Source organism: Alligator mississippiensis, chromosome 11, assembly GCF_030867095.1.
Source record: "Alligator mississippiensis isolate rAllMis1 chromosome 11, rAllMis1, whole genome shotgun sequence".
NCBI lineage: Eukaryota > Metazoa > Chordata > Crocodylia > Alligatoridae > Alligator > Alligator mississippiensis.
This window is the reverse complement of record NC_081834.1, coordinates 36,678,020-36,698,446: the sequence shown is the minus strand read 5'-3', so window position 1 is coordinate 36,698,446 and position 20,427 is coordinate 36,678,020. Positions and strand designations below refer to the sequence as shown.

At 41.1% G+C, this 20,427-nt stretch overlaps 2 protein-coding genes and 1 long non-coding RNA gene across 3 annotated transcripts in view; 1 reads left to right on the top strand and 2 right to left on the bottom strand.

Annotated features, from left to right (window-relative positions):
• Positions 1-9: 9 nt before the first annotated feature.
• Positions 10-9,596, bottom strand: TM2D3 (TM2 domain containing 3). The gene is made up of 6 exons (XM_006268802.4): positions 9,476-9,596; positions 8,322-8,420; positions 5,429-5,586; positions 4,934-5,108; positions 2,784-2,859; positions 10-1,250 (listed from the first exon to the last, which is right to left on the bottom strand). Exons 1-6 carry the CDS (start codon positions 9,561-9,563, stop codon positions 1,085-1,087), a joined length of 762 nt encoding a protein of 253 aa, XP_006268864.1. The 5' UTR covers positions 9,564-9,596; the 3' UTR covers positions 10-1,084.
• Positions 9,554-20,427, top strand: part of LOC109280650 (uncharacterized) — a 23,641-nt gene continuing 12,767 nt past the window's right edge. Inside the window, exon 1 of the long non-coding RNA XR_002087033.2 lies at positions 9,554-10,584. This is a non-coding gene — a long non-coding RNA (uncharacterized LOC109280650). The remainder of the gene's footprint in view (positions 10,585-20,427) is intronic.
• LOC102571724 (threonine--tRNA ligase 1, cytoplasmic) overlaps positions 13,171-20,427 on the bottom strand; it is a 20,846-nt gene continuing 13,589 nt past the window's right edge. Inside the window, exons 12-19 of the mRNA XM_059714818.1 lie at positions 20,128-20,290; positions 19,179-19,316; positions 18,543-18,620; positions 18,323-18,423; positions 17,094-17,198; positions 15,610-15,682; positions 14,806-14,920; positions 13,171-14,453 (exon numbers count right to left, since the gene is read on the bottom strand). Coding sequence (XP_059570801.1) covers positions 14,305-14,453; positions 14,806-14,920; positions 15,610-15,682; positions 17,094-17,198; positions 18,323-18,423; positions 18,543-18,620; positions 19,179-19,316; positions 20,128-20,290 — 922 coding nt within the window. The 3' untranslated portion in view covers positions 13,171-14,304. The remainder of the gene's footprint in view (positions 14,454-14,805; positions 14,921-15,609; positions 15,683-17,093; positions 17,199-18,322; positions 18,424-18,542; positions 18,621-19,178; positions 19,317-20,127; positions 20,291-20,427) is intronic.

The following is a 20,427-nucleotide window of genomic DNA, read 5'->3' as shown; positions in this document are numbered from 1 at the left end:
AGACAGAGGAGAGGAGCAGGTTTTTCTTTATTTTTTAATGAGCGATAAAACAACAGAATTTATTTTCTCAGAAACAAATGTTTCAGCCTTCTTCCAGGTCAGTGAGATTTTATTACATTGTACCATAGTTTAATAAGAAAGTACATCATCACCATCCTATCTTCCGTTCATTTAAAAAAAAAAAACAAAAAAAAAAACACAGCTGGTTTTACTGACTTTGCCATTTCTAAGCTACCAAGCACAAAAATATGCAATATACAGCCATCGACCCAGGGCCAGAGTGGGGGTGGGGGTTACAGGAGCAAGGCTGCACCCTGCTTCCTGTGCCCAGAGGCAAATCCTGCTGGAGAGGGGAGGTGCCTGCCCTGCCGGGACGGCAAGTGTGGCGTCTTACCTGTTTCTAGGACTCTTAAGTCCCAGGCAGCTCTTGTTGTGGGGAGTGGGGAGGGCCACATGCTGGAAAAAGGTCTACAATGTAGTTTTCAAGTATTTTCAGGCTTAGGATTTTTGGAATTATTGCACCCTAATTCTAAACAGCTACAAGATCTACAAACAAAATGATTAACTTGTGTTATCCTAAAATGTAAAGCAGAAAAACTGTATGCAACTAAGAATATAATATATAGTGGTTTGCCTTTGTCCAAGTCATTTAGGCTTAGCCAAGAAACTTATCTTGCTATAAATACGAAAATGTTCTTGCAGACATTTAGGAAAAGTTGCTTGACAAATCAGACAATGTACAAATGTGAGGTGAACAATGCACAACTTATTATTTGGATTAGTTTACATGTCTTCAATACTTAATATCTAATCAAGTTCAAGAACAGTGCAGAATTTATTTAGCTGTGAAACTTACTGCCTTCACAGAAGAAGCATTCACAAGGAAATCCATTTCAAATATACTTTGTTCAGTGATCCACTCATTCATTTTACCTCAGTTAAAAGGCAATCTACGTACAGATACTGTACATTAAAATATATGCACACACAGAACAAGTCTTGTTAGTTCTTCTAGAAGGCCCAGGATTATTTTACATTCTTTATATAGGCCCTTCCCAAATGTCTATATTGAAGCAGACTGTGGTTAAATATAGAGAGAGCCATCTGCTGGTCCCACATATCCAACTCCAATTAGCAGCACATCTATTAGTGTCCATATTCCAAGGCCACCAAAGCTGAAGAGTTTTCCCAAACCTTCCCGCCACTGTCCCAAGTAAAAACGATCTGCTCCAAATCCACCAAGGGTGATGCTATGAACACAATAAAACAAATCATTAAAATAGTTATCAGATCCCAAGTCTGGGTTTCCACTTACCTCCCCTGAATAGTTAAATGGAATAAGTTTCTTGTCACAGTAAGTTGGAAATTCCAAATAATGCATACAGCTGGACTTAAATAGTAGTAAAAAAACCCCACACAAAACAAAAAATGGTTTTGATAGATTATTAAAAGCACTAATTCTTAGCTAATTAAAGTATCATCCAAATCTTGTGAATTTCTGTATGGAAGATGTGAAGGAAAAAAGGCCATTGTAGCTTTGTTTATAATATGTAAGTGGGTCTACAAGCTGCTTTGTTTGACCCCAAATTTTAGATGTTTGCAGGGACTACGAAATGCCAGGGAGTGCATTCTGCTATAGTGGTTCAGCAATAATTATCTTCTCCAATTGGAAGCAGAAATGGGATTGGCTTGCTCTGAAAAAGCATTTCAGACCAATTTGCTAATGAGACTACTACTGCTTTTCAGTTTGGATAACGTTCTGATGTACCAGAGGTACATATGTTTTCACACGTGTGCATGCACATGTTTTAAAAAGTATGATGTAAGTGAAAGAATCTGATTTCACAGCCAACACGTAGAAATCCACTGACATGCTCCAGCAACAGTCCAAACAATACTGTGATGCTGTACTAACACATTAAGAAATAAAAAATGACAGCCTTTTTATCTGACAACACAGTACACTTGCATCTCCAGCAAGTACAGTATCATATACTTCAGGATCTCATCTCTCTAGCTGTTATAGCTGCAAAGAAAATCTCAAAAACATGAATCAATTGTAACTAGCGCAGCAATGTCTATCCAAGACAGAAACAGCAGCTTTAAAATGGCAAACTGCTTTATTTACCTCATGCCCAGTGAAGTTTCACAGATAAACACTGTTAGTGGTTTAATTGCTTATTTAAGCATGAAAGAAGAGGGGGATGGATGGAAAAGTCTGTATTATGTACTATGAACAGTGTTGCACTTTTGGTGTCATGTGTTCATGAGATTTGGGAAAAACCACAATTTGGTTATCCCACCCAACCTTTTCTTCCCCATTCAGTGGACCTAAGAAACTAGCAGAGCATGCAGTCGATCAAAGGTTAGCCAAACAGAGTTCAGTAGAGCCCATAAAACTAATCACAATTAGAACATCTCTGTAACTTATTCCAAACCATTTCACATTTGGGTTATTGGTGGAGTTTATCTTATTGCCAATGCCAAGGAAACTGCATTCCCACTCCCCCTCACCTCCACCTTACACACACACACACACACACACACACACACACTTTCACCATTATGTCCAAATACATCAGTATTTATAGACACTGGCTAATATTGACCAGTTATATGAGATCATAGGCAGCTTTTTGGTCTAAATTTGCAGCAAGACATTAAATACCAAGAACCAAGTCAAACTGATAGAAATTGGCTGAACAGAGAAACAGGCTAAAATTTTATGCACACATACACAAATCTTTCTGCTGATATAAACATTAGTAATAGTTCATGTCTACCTTAGTGCCAAGGCTGTAGACCACTTATAACCTCCAGTCCAGTTGCAATACAGCATCTTGGGAAAGACACGATTACCTGAGGAAACAAGAAACCCATTCAAATCTCAATACCATTAAGAATAGACCAAGGCAGACTCAAGAATTAAAACATTGAGTATAAACATGCTGTATTTTTACAACTTGAATTAACTGATATTAATAGCTAAACAGGGTATTACTGATTTGGCCACACCATAACAGCCCAATTACACCCATTCTCTATAGCAGGGGTCAGCAGTGTTTTTGGGCAGAGTACCAAAAATATCTGCAACCTCAACTTGTAAGATGTTGGCATGCCAGGGGCAGACAGCAGGGGAGCTGTGAGGGGCCCAATCTTTGTTGTGGCAGTGCAGCCCTATGTGTGCCATGCTCTGGCGCTTGTGACAGGGGCTGCCTACCCCTGCTTTATACCTTCCTAAAGGATCTTCCAAACAATTCTTGCCTGCTCCACTTCATCAAGAAAAAAAAAAAAAGTGGATTAAATTCACCTCTTAATTTCAGGCCGCAGATTAAACTACTTCTGTGAATTCAAAAGGCAACTTTCTTACAAGATTTTTAGTTTATGCCACTATAGCACCTTAAAGCAGTTAGAAACATTTGGGAGTGGGGAATAGCTTTAACAGCTTAGGTCCAGGCATGAATTACTTCCAAACCAGCCTGTGCTGCTGCCATTCACCATTCCCCTCCCCCCCCCCACCCCTACATACCAACCCACCCACCAAAATGCCTTAGAAGCCCTCCCACTCTGTGAACCAGATAAAATGACTTCACAGCCCATAAGCTGCTGACTTATATCTTAAAGGAAATTCTATTCATGCTGAATCATGTAATTTTACTGATAAGAGTCAACATACAATGTTAGTGAATGTATTTTATCTCCTTTAGTAGACTATTACTCTATTTACTTCCATGCAAGAGGAGGTCCCGTCCCCTGTCCCCCCCAGTCAGCATGGGAAAAACAGTTCCTCATCTTCCATTCACATACAAGGAAACCTCATTAAATACACTGTCTATTATTAAACTGCTGCCAAAAGCAGCATGTGCTCAGTAATGGAAACCAACTATGAAGTTGATTAAATGCAGCCCACACTGCATGACTATAAAACACATGGCCTGGACTGGTCAAACATATTAATAGGACCCTACTTTTTTTTTTAAATAAAGGCCAAATAGATTGCGAATTCTGTTGGGCAAAACCCAATAATCAAGTTCCAACAATTCGAAGAGCAGAACTCAACTGCTAAGTCTGTGAGGCTTTACCACAAGGCAAGTATCCTCCCTACCAGAATTTGGAATTGATAAAGATTTTTTTTAAAGGCCCTGTACTCTATATAAGAAAGTATGTTTATGAAGTACCTGTGCTAAATCTTACAGCAGTTTCAAAAAAAGTAAAATGTATCAATTCTGGATGAACTAAATCTATAGGTACCCATAGTAATTTGTTTGTATGTTTATTTCAAATTCAGTGGAGTCAGGGAGAGCAGGGTCTGACATTAAGGGGGGGGGGGGGGGGAGGGAAGAGGGTAAAGGGGCCACCTGACCACCCCCAGACTTATGACCTATTTTCCCTGCTGTAGCAGTGGGAAGGGGACATACTCAAGCCAAACCTACAATAATTAGATTCTATACCTGGAAATTATAACGTATTTATAGGCCTTCCATATATAGAACCTAATTATTGGGGGGGTCATCTTATATTCAAGTGCAGGTTTCCCTCACTTCATGCTGTACATGCTTTCCTAGAAAACAGTGCATACCTTGAATTTGCATAATGGGAATTCACTTTACAATGTAACATGATAGGTTCCAAGACCTCATCTGTACTGACCCCGAGACCCATTTCTACCACTTTTACAAAACAATTTTGGTACTCACTAGCAGCAGACAGTACACACAAACACAGGGCACTATCATAATGGGGATGGCAAGTACAGAAACACGTGTCGCAGACACGAGTGAGGAACACAGACCTGCACAGGAGACTATATTTTGGTGCATGTCCCTCCCACAATGCACTGCACAAAGCAGCTAACACTGACCTGAATACAAAAACAACCCTGAGTTTTCTTTACAAAAGAATCCGTCCTTAGCTATTTGTTAATCTGACTTACCTAGACAATGAATATGATCACGTACTGTACAAGTGGCATTATATCTCTGTCGTGGGCAAGAAACAGTCATGCAGTTTGTTGAATTGGTGCATACATAATCAGTTGGAGGAATCTGCCAGCAGAACTGGCAAGTCATGTTGATTGTAAAGTTCTCCTGTTCGTTGTTATTCTGATCCTATAAAGGATGGGAGTATTAGCACCATGATAACACTGCTTAGCACATCAAAAAATTTTCACAGGTCACGAATAACTAGTACTCACAGCTTTCAGTTTGGGGAAAGAGAAGAGACAGATAAGCTATTCTGTTTCCTATGCATACATTTAGCTCAGAACATAGAAAATCAGAAAATAGATAATCTTGTTCTCTGTAAATGCATACAGTATAGATGCCTGTTCTTTTCAAGTTATTATAGAAGCTTAAGGATATTAGAAACTGCATAACACTTTAACAAGACATTTAAATTCCAATTACAAAGGAGTAAATTAATTACTTACTACGCAATGAATGTATGGTTTGACTTTGCAATCAAAAGTAGCTGGCTTTCCATATATACAAGAGTAGTTGGTTGTACAATTCATACAGTCTGGAGGCAACCTGCTGCAAAGCCCATTGCTGGGACACTGAGTCACATAAGGTGGAATGGTTGTGCTTTCTGAAGTGTAAAAGAATATGTTGAGAATAGGAACTTAATATTAATCTTCAGCGTATGTACAGCTAACTTTAAGAATTTTACAACATACAACTATGCTCTTATTACAAATATAAACCTACTGGTCCATCTCATGCTATGTCCAGCATTCAACAATAGCCAATACAAGCTGCTTCAGAAAAGATCCCTGATGTTAGGCTCAAGCACAGCCAGTACAGATAGGGTAACCGTATGTCCTGTTTTAGCTGGGACAGTCCTGAATTTCAGAGGCTGGTCCCAGCTAGCTGCTGAGAACTGTAATGGGCATCCTGGAAATGCAGGGGTGCAGAGCGCAGTCTGACCAGGAGTCGGAGTGGCACAGAGTGCCTTGCAGGCAGGCAGCCCCACCAACTTGTGAAAGCATTGTGGGGAGGAGGGCATTGTCCTGGATGATGTCCTGGATTTCTGGAATTTCCATATGGTCAGCCTAAGTATGGACAATACACAATAACATTTCTGTTACCCTCCTGTCCCACTTATGTTAGCTCTAGTAATCAGAGATGCTCCATGAGCTGACAGATAAACCCAAGAGCACACAATGCAACTTCTTCCCCTTTGTCTCTCAAGAGCATATGGCTTGGGCATACAAATTCCCAATAGGCTGGGAAACGAGACCTTCTGCTGCTGTTCAGGGAGTCTGTCCCCCAGCAAACCTGGGAAGGGGATAAAGATCCCCTTATACTGGTGTCTCCAGGTCTAGATTAATTGTACATGGTGTGTAGGCCAAAGTCTATGCCAATTTAGGGGAGGGAAGAATTATCTTTTTTTTTTATAATGGCAAAATCAAAATTCAATGGTATTGGTTGGTTTCAGTAGGGGGTGAAACTACCAAATAACAACTTCTTCTTTATATGGTCCATTGCCCTAAAGTAGCAAGTTGTGGGATAATCAGCCTCTATAGATTTCTTCTTGACCTCTAACAATCAGATATTAGTTCATACTAGAAAGCTCTTTTTTCTTATGATTATAAATATTTACAAAGTTTCTGAAAAACAAATGCATGTCATTCACATATCTTTTTTTTTTAATCCACTGAAACTTTAACCCTAGTAATCCTGTGGCAGTACGTTCCAGTTTATCTCTGCATTAAGTATTTCTTTAACCATCACTTTTGAAATTGCCATCTTTCAATGTCATTGAATATTCTTTTTTTTTCTTCTAGGAAGAAAAAGAGTTAATACAAGCCTGTCAGCTCCGCTTTGTTATTCTGTATGCCTGAAATGAATGGCACTGTACTTCGAGGTGACCACCAATAGTCCCAGTCTTTTCAGACTCTCCTCATAAGTGTTTACCTATTTTCATCATCATCTCCAACTGCAGTACCTTTCATTTCTACCTAAGCTTTCCGACACAGTGACTGGAACCAAAATGCAATATTCCAGATGAAGGCATGCAACAGAGTTATCTAATGTTTATAACAATTTCTATATCATTGTTCACCTGAAGAATACTTGCTTATTCAGCTGTTGCTGAACTTTAAGCTGTTCACAACACCTAGGTCCTTCTTCCTTCTCCACCTCTCCCTCCCAGCTGATACAGTTCATTAAAAATTAATAAGGTGTCCAACTACTTTAAACCATTCCCTCCAACATGCATTATCCTGCATTCTTCAACGATGAATTTCAGAACCAACATGTTGTGTATTACTTAGCCGCTTAGCTTGAGCTAGATCCTTTTGAGGTTTATCTGTCTTCTCTGATTTTGAATAACTAAACTTCTAAATCTCCTACACAACTTTGAAGCCATAGTTTTCATTACCCTTTTTGAGATCATTAATAGAGTGACCATGGGCAGATCTAGAATTCTGAAGAGGGGGATGCAGTTGCTGTGGGACATCATCCTATATAACACCACATTTTTCTCCAGTTAAACAGAAACTAGAAGCTTTACCAACATGCTAGAGGTCTAATGCTATATTATTTAGTTTAAGATCAAAGCAAAAACAGATGTAGATATAGTCACTAATTTGCTACATAATATGTAAAGTTTAAAAAACACAAACTAAGCAAAAAATAGCCAAAAGATAGTTTCATAGTCCTGTTGTAGTTAAATATACAGTTCTTAATAAGATTCATAAAACAAAAATCTAGCCTTTCTGAGTGTTTTGACAGTGCCTTTATTCTCATACTGTAACATCTATACGCAAACTGGTCCCATTGACAGGTGTCACACATCCTAAAGTTCCTACTTCCAACTTGCAAAAAAACACTTCATTTTAAGCTTCATACTTTTCAAACAAACACATGCTATCATACATTTACCCAGTACACAAAAAGTGAATAAGCAGTATCTTAGCTTGCTGAGATTAGAATTAAAATTATGCACACCACTGAGATGTACAAAAACCAATTTTGTGCCCTGTGTAAGGTAGAAGCAAGCTGTGTTCCTGAGAAATGGCATTTATCAGCAAAGGTATTAAGTCCTGGAACCAAATTCCCTTTAAAATGATGTTCCAACTGTAAAGGCTTGCATATCTTCTAATTACAGAATTCTAACTAGTCATTTAAGATCTTTACGGAAATAATTCCTCTACCTCACTGTGCAGTGGGAATTTTAATCATAACATACAACGTACAGGGGTTTTTAAAATGCTTTACTGATTTTTTTTACTGTGAAATTCAATATTAGCGAAAAAAAATAAAAGAAAACACACAGATTTGTTTCTTTAAGAAGTAAAAGAGAAGAACAAACATTTGTACCTGGTAGCTTGAGATATGGAGCATTTGTACTTGTCGATGTCTGACTTTTTGGCAACGTTGTCTGTGGCTGTGTGGGGTTTGTGGTCATCAAGGACCCTGCTATAAAGGGGGAGAAAATCCACACACACGTAAGGAATATAGTAATCCTAGAATGTAATTAATCTTCAAACAGTATAACCTCACTACTTGATTATAAGAGATGCAAGGAATGTATCTGACATTGACCTGGATATCTTTAGGATAAAAAATTCATCTTTGAGAAGTTCTTTGTAGTTGCCATACCAGGAGAAACTAAAAAAAGGTAGGACTCTTCAGTTCGGACAGGAGAAGGCTGGGGCGATAGGGTAGGGGTCTAATAAAGTCATGGAAGATGTGGACGAGCAAACGATCCCCGAACACTAGAGCAAGGAGGCACCCGCTGCGAGAGCAGGAGACTGGTTTAAAACAAGGGAAAGTCCATTTTCGCGTGGGGGCAGGAAGCTTGTGGAACTTGTTCCCACAGGAGGCTGCAGGATAGGTCCGTTCAAAAAGGGACTAGCCAAATCCAGGGACCTATTCATAGCTATTAAACAGAACAGCTGGAGATGTTTCTCCTGACATTTCTAACCCGATCCTGGAAGATGCTAAGGAAGGGGATGAACGGGAAGGATTACTGTTGGTCTATGCTGTTCAATGATCTCCCTGTCAAGACAAGGAAACCGAATCCAGCCCCCACAGCTCAGAGCACTGGCAGCGCGCTCCACCCTCAGCAGCAGAAGCATCACAGCCCGCCCCGCCCCGCCCGGACCCCGGGGCAGTTTGCTTCCTCCGCTGCGGTAGGTGAGGCGCCCCCCGCCCCCGCCCTCAGCAGCTCTGCGGAGCCCGGCAGGGCAGGGCAGGGCAGGCTGGCCTAGGCTGGGGCCGGGAAGGTGCCAGCCCCAGTGCGAGGCAGGCGCGGGAGGACACGGGCAGCAGCCGCCCAGGCCCGCCGCCGCGGCGACAAGCGAGGGGCCGCCCGCGGCTCTGACTCAGCAGGGCCCTCGCAGCAGCTCCTCAGCTCCAGTCACGGCAGGTGCAAACCGGGCCCCGGCGGGCCACAGCCTCCTCCCGCCGCCCTGCGGGACAGCCGGGCCCGCCGCGGGACCAGGGGCTGGGACCCCCCGCTCCGCACTCACCGCGGCCCGATAGCACGTAGAGCTGTGAGAGGAAGAGCGCGGCGCCGCACAGCCGCTGCACAGCCCGCAGCGCGCCCCACGCCGCCATCTTCCGCCAGGCGCAGCGCCCGCCGCCACCGCCTCCCCCGCCTCTGTGGGCGGAGCCCACCCCGAGCCCCGCCGCCGCCGCCGCCGGCACGGGCTGCCTGTGCGCTGCCTCCCCCGCAGGGGGCGCTGCAGTCACCCCCGCCCCTGGGTCCCGCCCGGGGGAGGTGCCTGCCCTGGCCCAGCCCCAGCCCCAGGCCCGGGGGCGGTGTCACAAAGCCCCGCTCCGCCTCCCGCGCCCGCCAGGGTCCCCTGCGCCTCTTGCTCTTGGCTAAGAGTATCGCAAAAATCTGCACCCGTGGCATTTGCGACACTTGTGTTTTACCTTGTATACTCCTGCAGTTGATAACTTACTCTTCTTACCTCATAACTGACCGTGCTCTATTTCCAGACCGGTAACTATGATATTTAGCAGGGGCCGGAGTTGAACCGCCCCCTCCCAGCGTCAGGCGGGCCCTGACTGAGCGAGTGACTCCGTCATTGCATGTGTAACACAGTAGCCAGCTTCAGTAACAAGTTAAGCGTCAATTAACACCACAACTCAACAAAAGGAAGAGTCAATAAGAGTCAATGTAGCAGCCGGGAACTCCCTCAAGCGTCACTGTTAAAGGTACAGAAGCCCCGGGTTGAACTAAACGCTGGAGACCGACCCTTGGGGCTGAAATACCCCCATCAACTGCTCCCAGAGCCCTGTTCATCACCGCAGTGAATTCATCAAAATCATCCACGGACTCGCCGACGTGACCCCGGGGCTGACAGCTGCCATCCTACAGCCACCAAGGGGGATGTCCCACGAAGTCAATGACCCCTGGATTGGGTAAGCCTGAAAATTGAGAAGTCACCAACGTCTGCCAGAGAGGGATAAAAGGCAGCAAAGAATGACCCCCAATGGCACCCTCTTTGGCCTGACCAGCACCCTGCCTGTCCAGGCAGAAGGACCAGCCAGCGACCCTCTTCTGAAGCAACATCGCACTGAAAGAAGCCTTGACTGGCCATCGATGGCAGACTGAAGCGCTTGGGGACAGGTATATCTTGACATCGGTGCTTAGTATTCATAGCTACAGTGCATGTGTTTGAAGGGATCAGCCCCAAGGTTTATGAACTGACTTTTGCATCCATTTAATAAACTAGAATTTTAAGGATCCCGAGTTGGTCCTTTGTAGCCAACAAAAGTAATGTTGTTGTTACACATTACCGAACTGCAGGAGAGGGCAGGGAGTAGGCACGTTGGGCTGAGGACAGAGGCAGACAAGGGTTTTTGGGTGAATCCACGCTCTTGTATCCAGCTCGTTGGAAAACTTCTTTGCAAGCTTTCAGGTACAAACGCCTCTTAGTCAGGCAGAGGAAACATCTGTAGTTGGTGTGTGCTCTTCCTGGGGTGGCAGAGGTCAGGCAGGTTATAATGTGACATAAATCCAATAGCTATATTTAGTCCATTAATTTTTGTATCCAGATTGATAAAGTAAAGTTTGGAGGCTGGTCTGTGAAAGGCGTTTTGTAAATTCCCTTTGAAGATTAGAACTGAGATTGGAGAGAGGGCGGTTGTATGCGAGACGTGTGCCCCCACAAGTAATTGGGTATTTTTGTCTTTGATGGATTTTCAGTGCATGTTCATTCTGGTGCACAGTTGTTGTTTGGTTTCTCCTACATATTTTCCATCAGGGCATTTAGTGCACTGGGTGAGCTATATTACATTTCTGGAGGTGCCACTGTAAGATCCAGGGATGCTGACGGCTCTTTTGTGGGGTGTAGTAATTGTGGGGGTGGTGGAGATGTGTTGGCAGGTTTTACATTTCTTGTGCCAGCGTGGTCTGGATCCATTCAGTGCGTTTTGGGCCATAGGAAGCTTGCTTCTGGTGATGAGGTTAGTGAGGTTCAGTGCTTGTTCCAAGGCTAGGATGGGTGGCTCTGGGAAGATCTCTTTATGAATTGGGTCTTCTTCAACTATGGATTGCAACAGTTTGAGGATCTTCTATATAGACTCAAGGGAGGGGTGATATGTCATAACTAGTGGTGTGCGATTCATGGGGGTTTCTTTCTGTACTGCAGGTGGCTCTTTCAAAAGTGAGATCTGTCTCTCTGGAGGGGTGTCCTTGTTGAGTGAAGGCCCTTTTGAGATTTGTGAGGTGACAATCACAGGTGTTCTCAGTGCAAAATTGGTGGTATCAGAGGGCTTGGTTGTATATTGCAGCTTTCTTAGTGTGTTTAGGGTGATTGCTGGTTCTGTGCAGATATGTATGTTGGTCTATGGGCTTCTTGTATACAGTAGTTTGTATTTTACCATTGCAGCTGGTGATCATGTCTAAAAAGGAGCTGTTGGTGCTGGAGTATTCGAGAGAGTCTGATGGAGGGGTGATGATTGAATTTCTGATGGAGCAAGTTTTCAGTCTGGATGATGACAGCATTATTGATATATCTTAAGTATAGCAAGGGTTTGATGGCACAGTCCTTGAGGAATTCTTCCAGGTGACTATACTTAAGATACATCCATGACATCTTCATCATTTGGACTGAAAACCTGCAATTTCTGATTGTTGACTTCCATCTAAAATTCAGTCAATCATCATACCTCTATCCAACTCTCTCTTGAATACTTCAGCATCAACATCTCCTTTTTAGACATGATCACTATCCAGAATGATAAAATATAGACCTGGGTGGCCAGTTACTCAGCCTAGGAGCCACATCTGATCCTCCACTGAAGTTCAAGAGCTGGATGTGGCGGAAGAGGGGGACTGAGTGGCCTGGTGAGAGAGCAGGGGGAGGGTGGCAAGTGACCCAAAGTCAAGCCCCTCCTGCTTTCCCCACGGGGAGCATGCCCCAGTGTAAGCAGTGTGGCTGCAGCCCCCACCCCAGGAGCCCAGCACCTGAGTTGGCAGTCCCAGAAGTGGGCAGGCTTCAAAAAGTGGAGCAAGAGCTGCAAGTACTGTCCCGGCAAGCCACGTGCAGCTCGCAAGCCATGGTTTGGCCACCGCTGATGTAGACCACAATATACAAGAAACCCACAGACATATCTGCACAGAACCAGCAGTCACACTGAACACATTAAGGAAGCTGTAATATACAGCCCAAACCCTCCAATACCACTGAATTTGCACTGAAAACATCCATGATCGTCACCTCACAAATCTCAAAAGGGCCTTCACTCAACGAAGACACTCCTCCAAAGAGAGAGAGATGGCACTTTTGAAAGAGCCTTATATGATTGTTTTTGTAGTCTTGGACAAAATTAGATAAGCTTTGTTACTGAAACAACTGGATAGAACAGTGGTCCCCGACCTTTTGGCTTTACAGGCCAGATGAGTGAGGTGGGCTGGATCCAGTCTGTGGGTGCGATCTGACATGCATAGGGCTAGAGCTGGGATCCTGTGTGCAGGGCCATATCATTTGGCTTAAGAGGCTTGGAAATTTGGCAGTGGGAAAGCAATGGCAACATTGATTGCCCCCACCCCCATCCACCATCAAATTCCTAGACCTTTGTGGACCAGATGACACAACCCTCCAGGCTAGATTTCCCTCATGGGCGGAGGACTGAGTATCACCTGGTACAGAATAATAACATTAAAAAAAAAAAAGTACACTTGTATAGATAATAAATTAATCAAAACAGATTGTTGTACTGAGGATTTATTCAACTGACAGGAACAGTAAACTTTAAAAAATAAACCTACAAAATGGATCAATTGAAAGAGGAGTCTTGGAGTTTCCAGTGTCCTGTATAGTAAACATGAAAAAAAGAGAGAGGGGTGGAATAGATATTTCTAGTGCCATTATCTGAAGCAAAGCAGAAATTCCACAATGTGTTCCATGCAGGGCCGGCCCTGGGGGAGGTGGGGGCGTGAATCAGGGTGACTGCCCTGGGCTGCATGCTTTGGGGGACCCCAGAGTGGGGCAGAACAGCGGCTGGGTGGAGCAGCAGCCTTCCGCCCCCCGCATGCTGCTGCCACTGGTGGCAGCAGCAGCTTCTGCGGGTATGGGTCCCGTGGGATCAGAGCAGGAGTGGGGCCCCATATGGGCTGATCTGCCCCAGGCCCCGCACCTTGCTCAAGTCAACTCTGGTTCTATGCATGGTTAGTTTAATAGTTTTGGAAAGGGCCAAAGTGACAGCACTGGAAATTGAAATGTTCCTTTTTATCCACAGAACACACAGCACAAGCAACAATGCAATGCAAGGTTACACTCAACCTCTTTAAACAGTCACTTTTGGAGTGAATGGTTATTCAGTCCCAGGCCTTGCTGCTCACTTCTGTGAGAGTTACCAGTGCATTAGTGACATGGGAACACTAACCTAGTAGGAACTAGGCTGATCCTAATAAAATAAAGATACTTGACATGAACTGGGATTACAGCATATAAAGTTAAAATGCTCCTCATGCATCTACAAACTGTCAAGTTTCAGATTCCATCTCAACTTAATTACATAGCTATCATTTGAATATCTGAAATAATTCAGGAATTATAGCAGCAGGCCAATACATTCCAATGTTTTTCTTCTACTAGCTCTAACAATCAAAACTTAAGTTATATAAACAATATATTTTGTAATACAAGTACAGTTTTTATGGCATTTGCTATCTATACGACTGCCTGAGAATCCATAGTTGCACCTGTCCTTTTATACTATCCCCAAAACACCCACATCAGCCTCATATTTCTGCATTAATACAAAGATTTTGCAACAAAACACTACAACGTTAGAGTGAGGAGCCAGGCATTTCGGTTTCATCTCAGGAAATTAACCAATTTCAAAATTCTTCCTCTGCATTTAGAGTATGAGAATTCTTTAAATTCTTTAGTTTTTCAATGGCAGAAGATATGGAAATCTCTCCATGAACCTTGTTGTCTCTTGTTCTCACATTGACAGCATTACTTGCTTTTTCCTTTTCCCCAACCACTGCAAAAGACACATTGCATGAAAACATTAACTGATGGGCAGGCATGTGATTTTTTTTAAGAGTAAGAAATCATTAGGAAAAAAGAAACTCACAAAAATTCTGGCTACTGCTTTTTATTACCATATAAAGACCCCACTACTTAAACATAAAATTCATGTTCAGATATCCATCTATCTATAATCCAATATCCATCCTTTTAATTTTTTTTAAAGAAAAGCCATTTCTGCTTTTGATAACTCAATAACTTCAATTCAATCTCACTGTTTACAGCATAAAATTTAGTTTACATCAAATTTGTACAAAATGTTAAAGTATGTGCAATGTTCAGAACCATCAAAATGCTACAATTACCTAAAATAAAATTATATTGAGCCAGCTGTGCGTTTCTTATTTTCTTGTTTAATGTGCAACTCTGGTCTCCATCAACATCAGCCATAAATCCTGCTTCAAAAAATTCACTACAAACCTAGAAGAAATTTTAAGTTTTATTAGTATTACAGTATACGTAGATGGATGAAATACAGACTGTGACCTTGACCCTTCCCTTCCAGTGAAATGACTAATTTGAGGGAAGTTAAATAAAGTTAAGTGCTTGTTAGCAGTTACGAAAAAGTTTTACAAAAGTCAACACTATTCAACAAGCATATCAAATAGTTGCTGACTCCAGGGAAGTCACACTCCTGCATTTCCAAATGTTTCTCTGACAAAAAAAAGGAGACAAGATAATGCTTTAGACAGTCAAGTGTGTGGGGGGCATAAAATAAGCTAGTTTATTCTCTTAGTTTAACATACAACCTTATAATGAAACACTGGTTACCACACAAAAAGGTACCTACTCCTGGAATGATTTTTTGTAAATGGCTGAAGAAGATAAATGTTATTAAATTACTGAAATAATTAGCAATAGAGCCCAAAATAATGTTAATGTTAAAGTGATCTGTGTTACATATCCTTTTCTTCAAAATATTAGCTAAGTTGTCAACGCCTTCTAAAAAAATGGTTTTCAACTTTGAAAAGTATACCTTCAAAATTATTATTATTATTATTATTATTATTTTTTAAAGTATTTACAATTCTGTCCTGGAACTGAAACATTTTTTTTTTTAAAGTAACTTTTATTAATTATTGGATAATTTTGAATGCATCTTCTCTTACCTGATGGGCATATTCCTCACAAGTAGGCCCCACTGGAACAACCATGACCTGCCGAGGGGAGAGCCAGAAAGGCCTGGCAAATATAACAAAAATAAAAACTCTTATATATATTTTTCCATTTATGCCAATACTCATATTCTCCAATAAATATATTTGTAAATTACTCTGGTGTTATTTTAAATTTAATTAGACATGTAGGGTAGGAAATTATTTTTATTCAATTCTTCCTAATTCATAATGGCAAAATATATCAATATAGCATTTTCATTTAACTGAATAAAATCCATGAAATTTATTGATAAAGCTGAAAAAACATCATGAATCCAATCTTCCTTAAATATGGATATTTCAAGGGTGTCCAGATGGTGGACTCATAATTTATTGCTCTACATAATTTTCTTACATATCGTAAAAATTAAAATGAATGAATTTGTAACCGAAATAATGAAAGATGAGTGAAATGTAGCAGTTGAAATATGTATAATACATTTAGAACATGTCTTTATTTCCATGTTATTTTATATGTAGTTTTATTATAAACTTCTAAAATTAAATTTATAACCTTTCATCTGAATCCACAGTTGTGTAACACTGTTAGTCTGCAAAATCCAATAGCTGCAATACCATATTTACTCAAATCCAAGACAAGTTTTTTCCCTGCTCATTCAACATGGGGGAAAAGACCTCTCCCCTCTTGGATTTTAGTATGGGGAACAGGGGACAGGCAGCTGCTGCAGTTCCAGCTTCAGCCCCAACCTAAACTAGAAGTTGGAGCTGCAGCCTCTGCCCCCACTGCCCTGCTTACCCGGAGTTGTGGCTCCAGATCTGACTCTAGCCCTGGGCATGGAACTGGCCCTTCTCCCCCCAACCATGAAGTAGTGGTGACAGCTGTGGCTCCAGCTCCAGCCTTAGGAAGGGGCAGGCACCTAGAGGTGCAGGCTTCAGTGTGAGCAGGTACCAAGTGGTAGGAACGGGGCACAGAGGCAAACACTAGACTAGTGACTAGAGAGTACAGACACTAGGGGAACTCCCAGGGTAGGGCAAGGGGGATGGGAGGATGTGTGTGGGGGGGAGGGGGGGCAGGGGGAGGTGTCAATCAGGCTGCTCAACTCCCCCACTACCTGCTTGCCTCTCTGTGCTTTCCCCCTTACGATGGTGAATAGGGAGAGATGAATTTAAGATTATCCAGCAATACTTAGATCCTACATGTGGAAAACTATAACATATTTATAAATTTTCCATGTGTAGAATCTATTAAAAAGTAATTTTGGATTTGGGTAAATACAGTATTTTTAAAATTAATTATTAATAACTAAATCTCATTACATTCAGATCTTAAATAAGACATTCTACCTCTTGCTTGTGCTACTTTTCAAAAAGTCTTGGGGAATTATTCTGCATTAACACATACAAGCTATTAGAAAGTTTATTTAATTTACATCTAATTTCATAGTGTTTTCCAATACCATGCTTGTGCCACATACCATTTTCCTCCATAATTTTCTGCTAGAATAGCTATCATTCTCTCCACTGAGCCCAAAATGGCTCGATGAATGATCACTGGCCTTTTCTTATCATCACCATCCTTACTGCAAAGAAAGAAAAAGTTTATAAAAAATTGCCTTAACCAGAACACAAATGATCTTAGTGTATTTTCTATCTACTTATTTTTATGCAAAAAATAAAACTAAATATTAGAAAATAATTAATACCTGGGCAAGACCCAGTAGCTTCTTTTATCTGCTTTAAGGCACATTTGTCATGAAACAAATTATAGTCACATTGGCTTAAAAGAATCCTGCTTGCATACAATAAGAAATGGGTGCAAATGGTTATGAAACCAGCATATTTTGCAACCTCATTCAAACTCTATGACTCTAGCCTATATCTGAGGAGATAAACATATGAAAAGGTAACATTTTTGTTGAGGTTTGAATGATACCCTAATCTTTTTTTGCACAAGATCTTTTCTGTTCCTACTATTTACTGTCTAAACCCATCTGTTGAGATATTGGTTTCTGTGGGGCTTATCCTAGTGTGACGACTAGTTGCGACTTCAGTTAAAGAATAAGCAGCAGGATCAGAAAAGATCCTAAAGATCCTATTTCTGTTATTTATAAAACACTATCACACAGGATAAGGAGCAGTAACACAAAATTATACATAGAAAGAAATGAAAATGCTTAAGTTACTTTTCAAAGGACAAAACAGTAGTCAGATTGTTCTATCCAAGCAGGAAATGTTCTCTCAAGTTGGAAATCAAAATAAGATTTCCTCCTCCAAAAACTCACATGCAAATATTGTGCATACTCCACAAGGAAAATTTAGGGGGCCTGAGCTGCAACTTAAAAGTGTGAGTCTTGCAAGCTGCTGTGCTTCACCATGTAAACAAAATGTGCTCAGAGATGCCATCACTCCACAGTGACTAAAGTGAAAGCAAGCACTGGAGCAGCTGAACACTTTGATAACATAGGGGAATATGCCCAACTCCAACTATCCATTCAGGAGATCTTCTGCTTCCCCATGCATCTTAAATAGGGTCACGGTTTCTCCAGCAACCAATGTATCATGAGGATTCATTTAATTTCACTTTAATGAGGTCACAAACAGCAAGAGTTGTGAAGAGGCTGTACAGAAAAAGTGAAGATTGTAAGTGAAGATTTAGTTTTTGGCACAAGAATGCCAGCAGAATTGGAAGAAATCAACCACTTACCCAACATACGTAAGATTAAACCTGATTGGTAGCTGGAAGTCAAGTTGGATAGTAGCACACTGATGGTATCTACCAATAGCATCTTTGATTTTGATATCAATCTGTAAAGGAAATCCCAGTGTCTCATTTACTAGCTTCAAGGTTTTGGTTACTCCAAGTCTTTATCCACAAAGTTGTTGTGCGGTTCTGCTAGGTTGCCGAACCGCACTGACTTACTAACCTTTGGACCATAAAATGCTCCATCTCCTGGATTCAACTTCCATGGCTCTCCAAAATCATTCAAGCTGTTTTGTAGTTGCTAATTATAAACCACAAAAGACCAATTTTAAACAGTATAGATAAATCATAATTTGATTTATATAATACATCTTAATAAGCCCTTCTGAGGAGGGTAGGGTATAAATAATAAATAATAAGACCTCTCATAACAGGAAGAGGGGTAAAAGGAACAGAGCCACACTACTTGATCTTTGAAAGACAAAGGAGTAAATGAATAGAACCAACTCAAACACCTTAGAAATGAGAACTTTATAATGAATTTAGCTTAAAAATAATTATTTTTAAAATGTGGATTTGTGCATGTTTAGTCTAAGAAGAAACCAAAAGAAAAAAAAAATGCTAGCAGTCAGTTCAAGCAATAGGCCTTCACAAAAATTGGGCAATCTGTCAGCATTTCACACACCTTGACCAGCATGTTTATTACATGCACAGTTTTTAAACCAGCCCTTCAATTCTGACCTATATAAGCAATCCTATTTACTTCAACATAACTAGTCAGCACAAAGGTTTGAACGCTTGCAATTCAGACAATTATTCATTTTCATGAATGGAAATGCTAAATCTTTGCCTGTATTACCTTTTCTGCATGGTCCCAGATTTCTATTTCCCCTAGGTAATTTTCAGGTCTTGTAGAAAGATGCAATTGGAAGGTAAAACCAAAGACAGCATAAACTGACTGCAAGAAGTTGAGACAGCCCTTCATTTCTTCCTCAATCTGAAAATTTAAGCAAAACATACTAGTTTAAAAACAAATTCAAAATGCTTCCAAGAACTGTTTGTCATTACTGTCGCTTATGTAGGGGTCAGTGTGATAGATGCTACCTTCAGATTTGCGTTTTTTCTTAATCAAATTTATTGTCTCCCTGTCTGCTTATATATAAAAATATAAATAAGTCAATGAAATTGAAAAACCATACATTCTGCAAAGCCAAGAATAGAGCTGTGGTGGCCATGAAGTAGGACAGGCAGTACTGCCTGGTACTAGAACAGAAGCATGTGTGCTTCTCACATAGTATATTGATTTATTAAAGCGATCCCACTTAAATCTATGGAACTACTCCTGGAAAAATAATGAGCATGATTAGAGGAGTAGGACTTGACTGCTAAACAGCCATTTTTTTCATTAAAGTTTTCCTGGTTAATTATTTAGTCCCCTGGGGACTTGTCCCGGCACAAGTATTTTTAGGCAATAAGGGAAAAAATAAGATGGTATATAAAATATCCCCTATAGATATACAACATCAGGCCTACTCTCGGTCAGTAACATCTCTCAAATACTCACTGCTCTTCTATAAGATAGTGACACTTACATGAAAAGGAAAAAAAAAAAAATCAGAGAATACCAGGGGCAATTTTGGATACAGGTGTTAAATTTAAGAGGGTTAAGCAAAAACACAGAAAGCTAAGATGAATCTTAAGGGAACAATGGAACAAAGAATAGAGACTAAACTACAGCAATAAATCCTGCATTAAACCACATAGCAACATGTCAGGAGAAGAGGAGAAAGATTGGGAAGTTTTTTAACCTGTTCCATTGTGCAAAAGATGTGAGCATCATCCTGTTGGAAGCGCCTGACTCGTGTCAAGCCACTTAAAGTCCCTGAAAGTTCATTTCGATGAAGAACTCCAAAATCTGCCAGTCTAATAGGCATTTCCCTCCAGGAGCGTGGGCGGTGAGCAAACATCAAGCTAGAAGAGACCAAAAGGATAACAAAGACAACCTACATTTTTTTGGCTTCTTTCACCTGTTTATTTATGCAAGGCCTAAGCAAGAGGTGCATTTTGAAATAAACCAGCTTGAGCCAATCAATAAAGAAAAATAAGTA

Coding starts and splice junctions, on each gene's coding strand:
- TM2D3 (XM_006268802.4), bottom strand. CDS start 9,563: ATGGCGGCGTGGGGCGCGCTGCGGGCTGTGCAGCGGCTGTGCGGCGCC. Junction 8,421..9,475: donor CTACGTGCTATCGGGCCGCG/GTGAGTGCGGAG, acceptor CCCCCTTTATAG/CAGGGTCCTTGATGACCACA. Junction 1,251..2,783: donor TCTACAGCCTTGGCACTAAG/GTAGACATGAAC, acceptor TTGTGTTCATAG/CATCACCCTTGGTGGATTTG.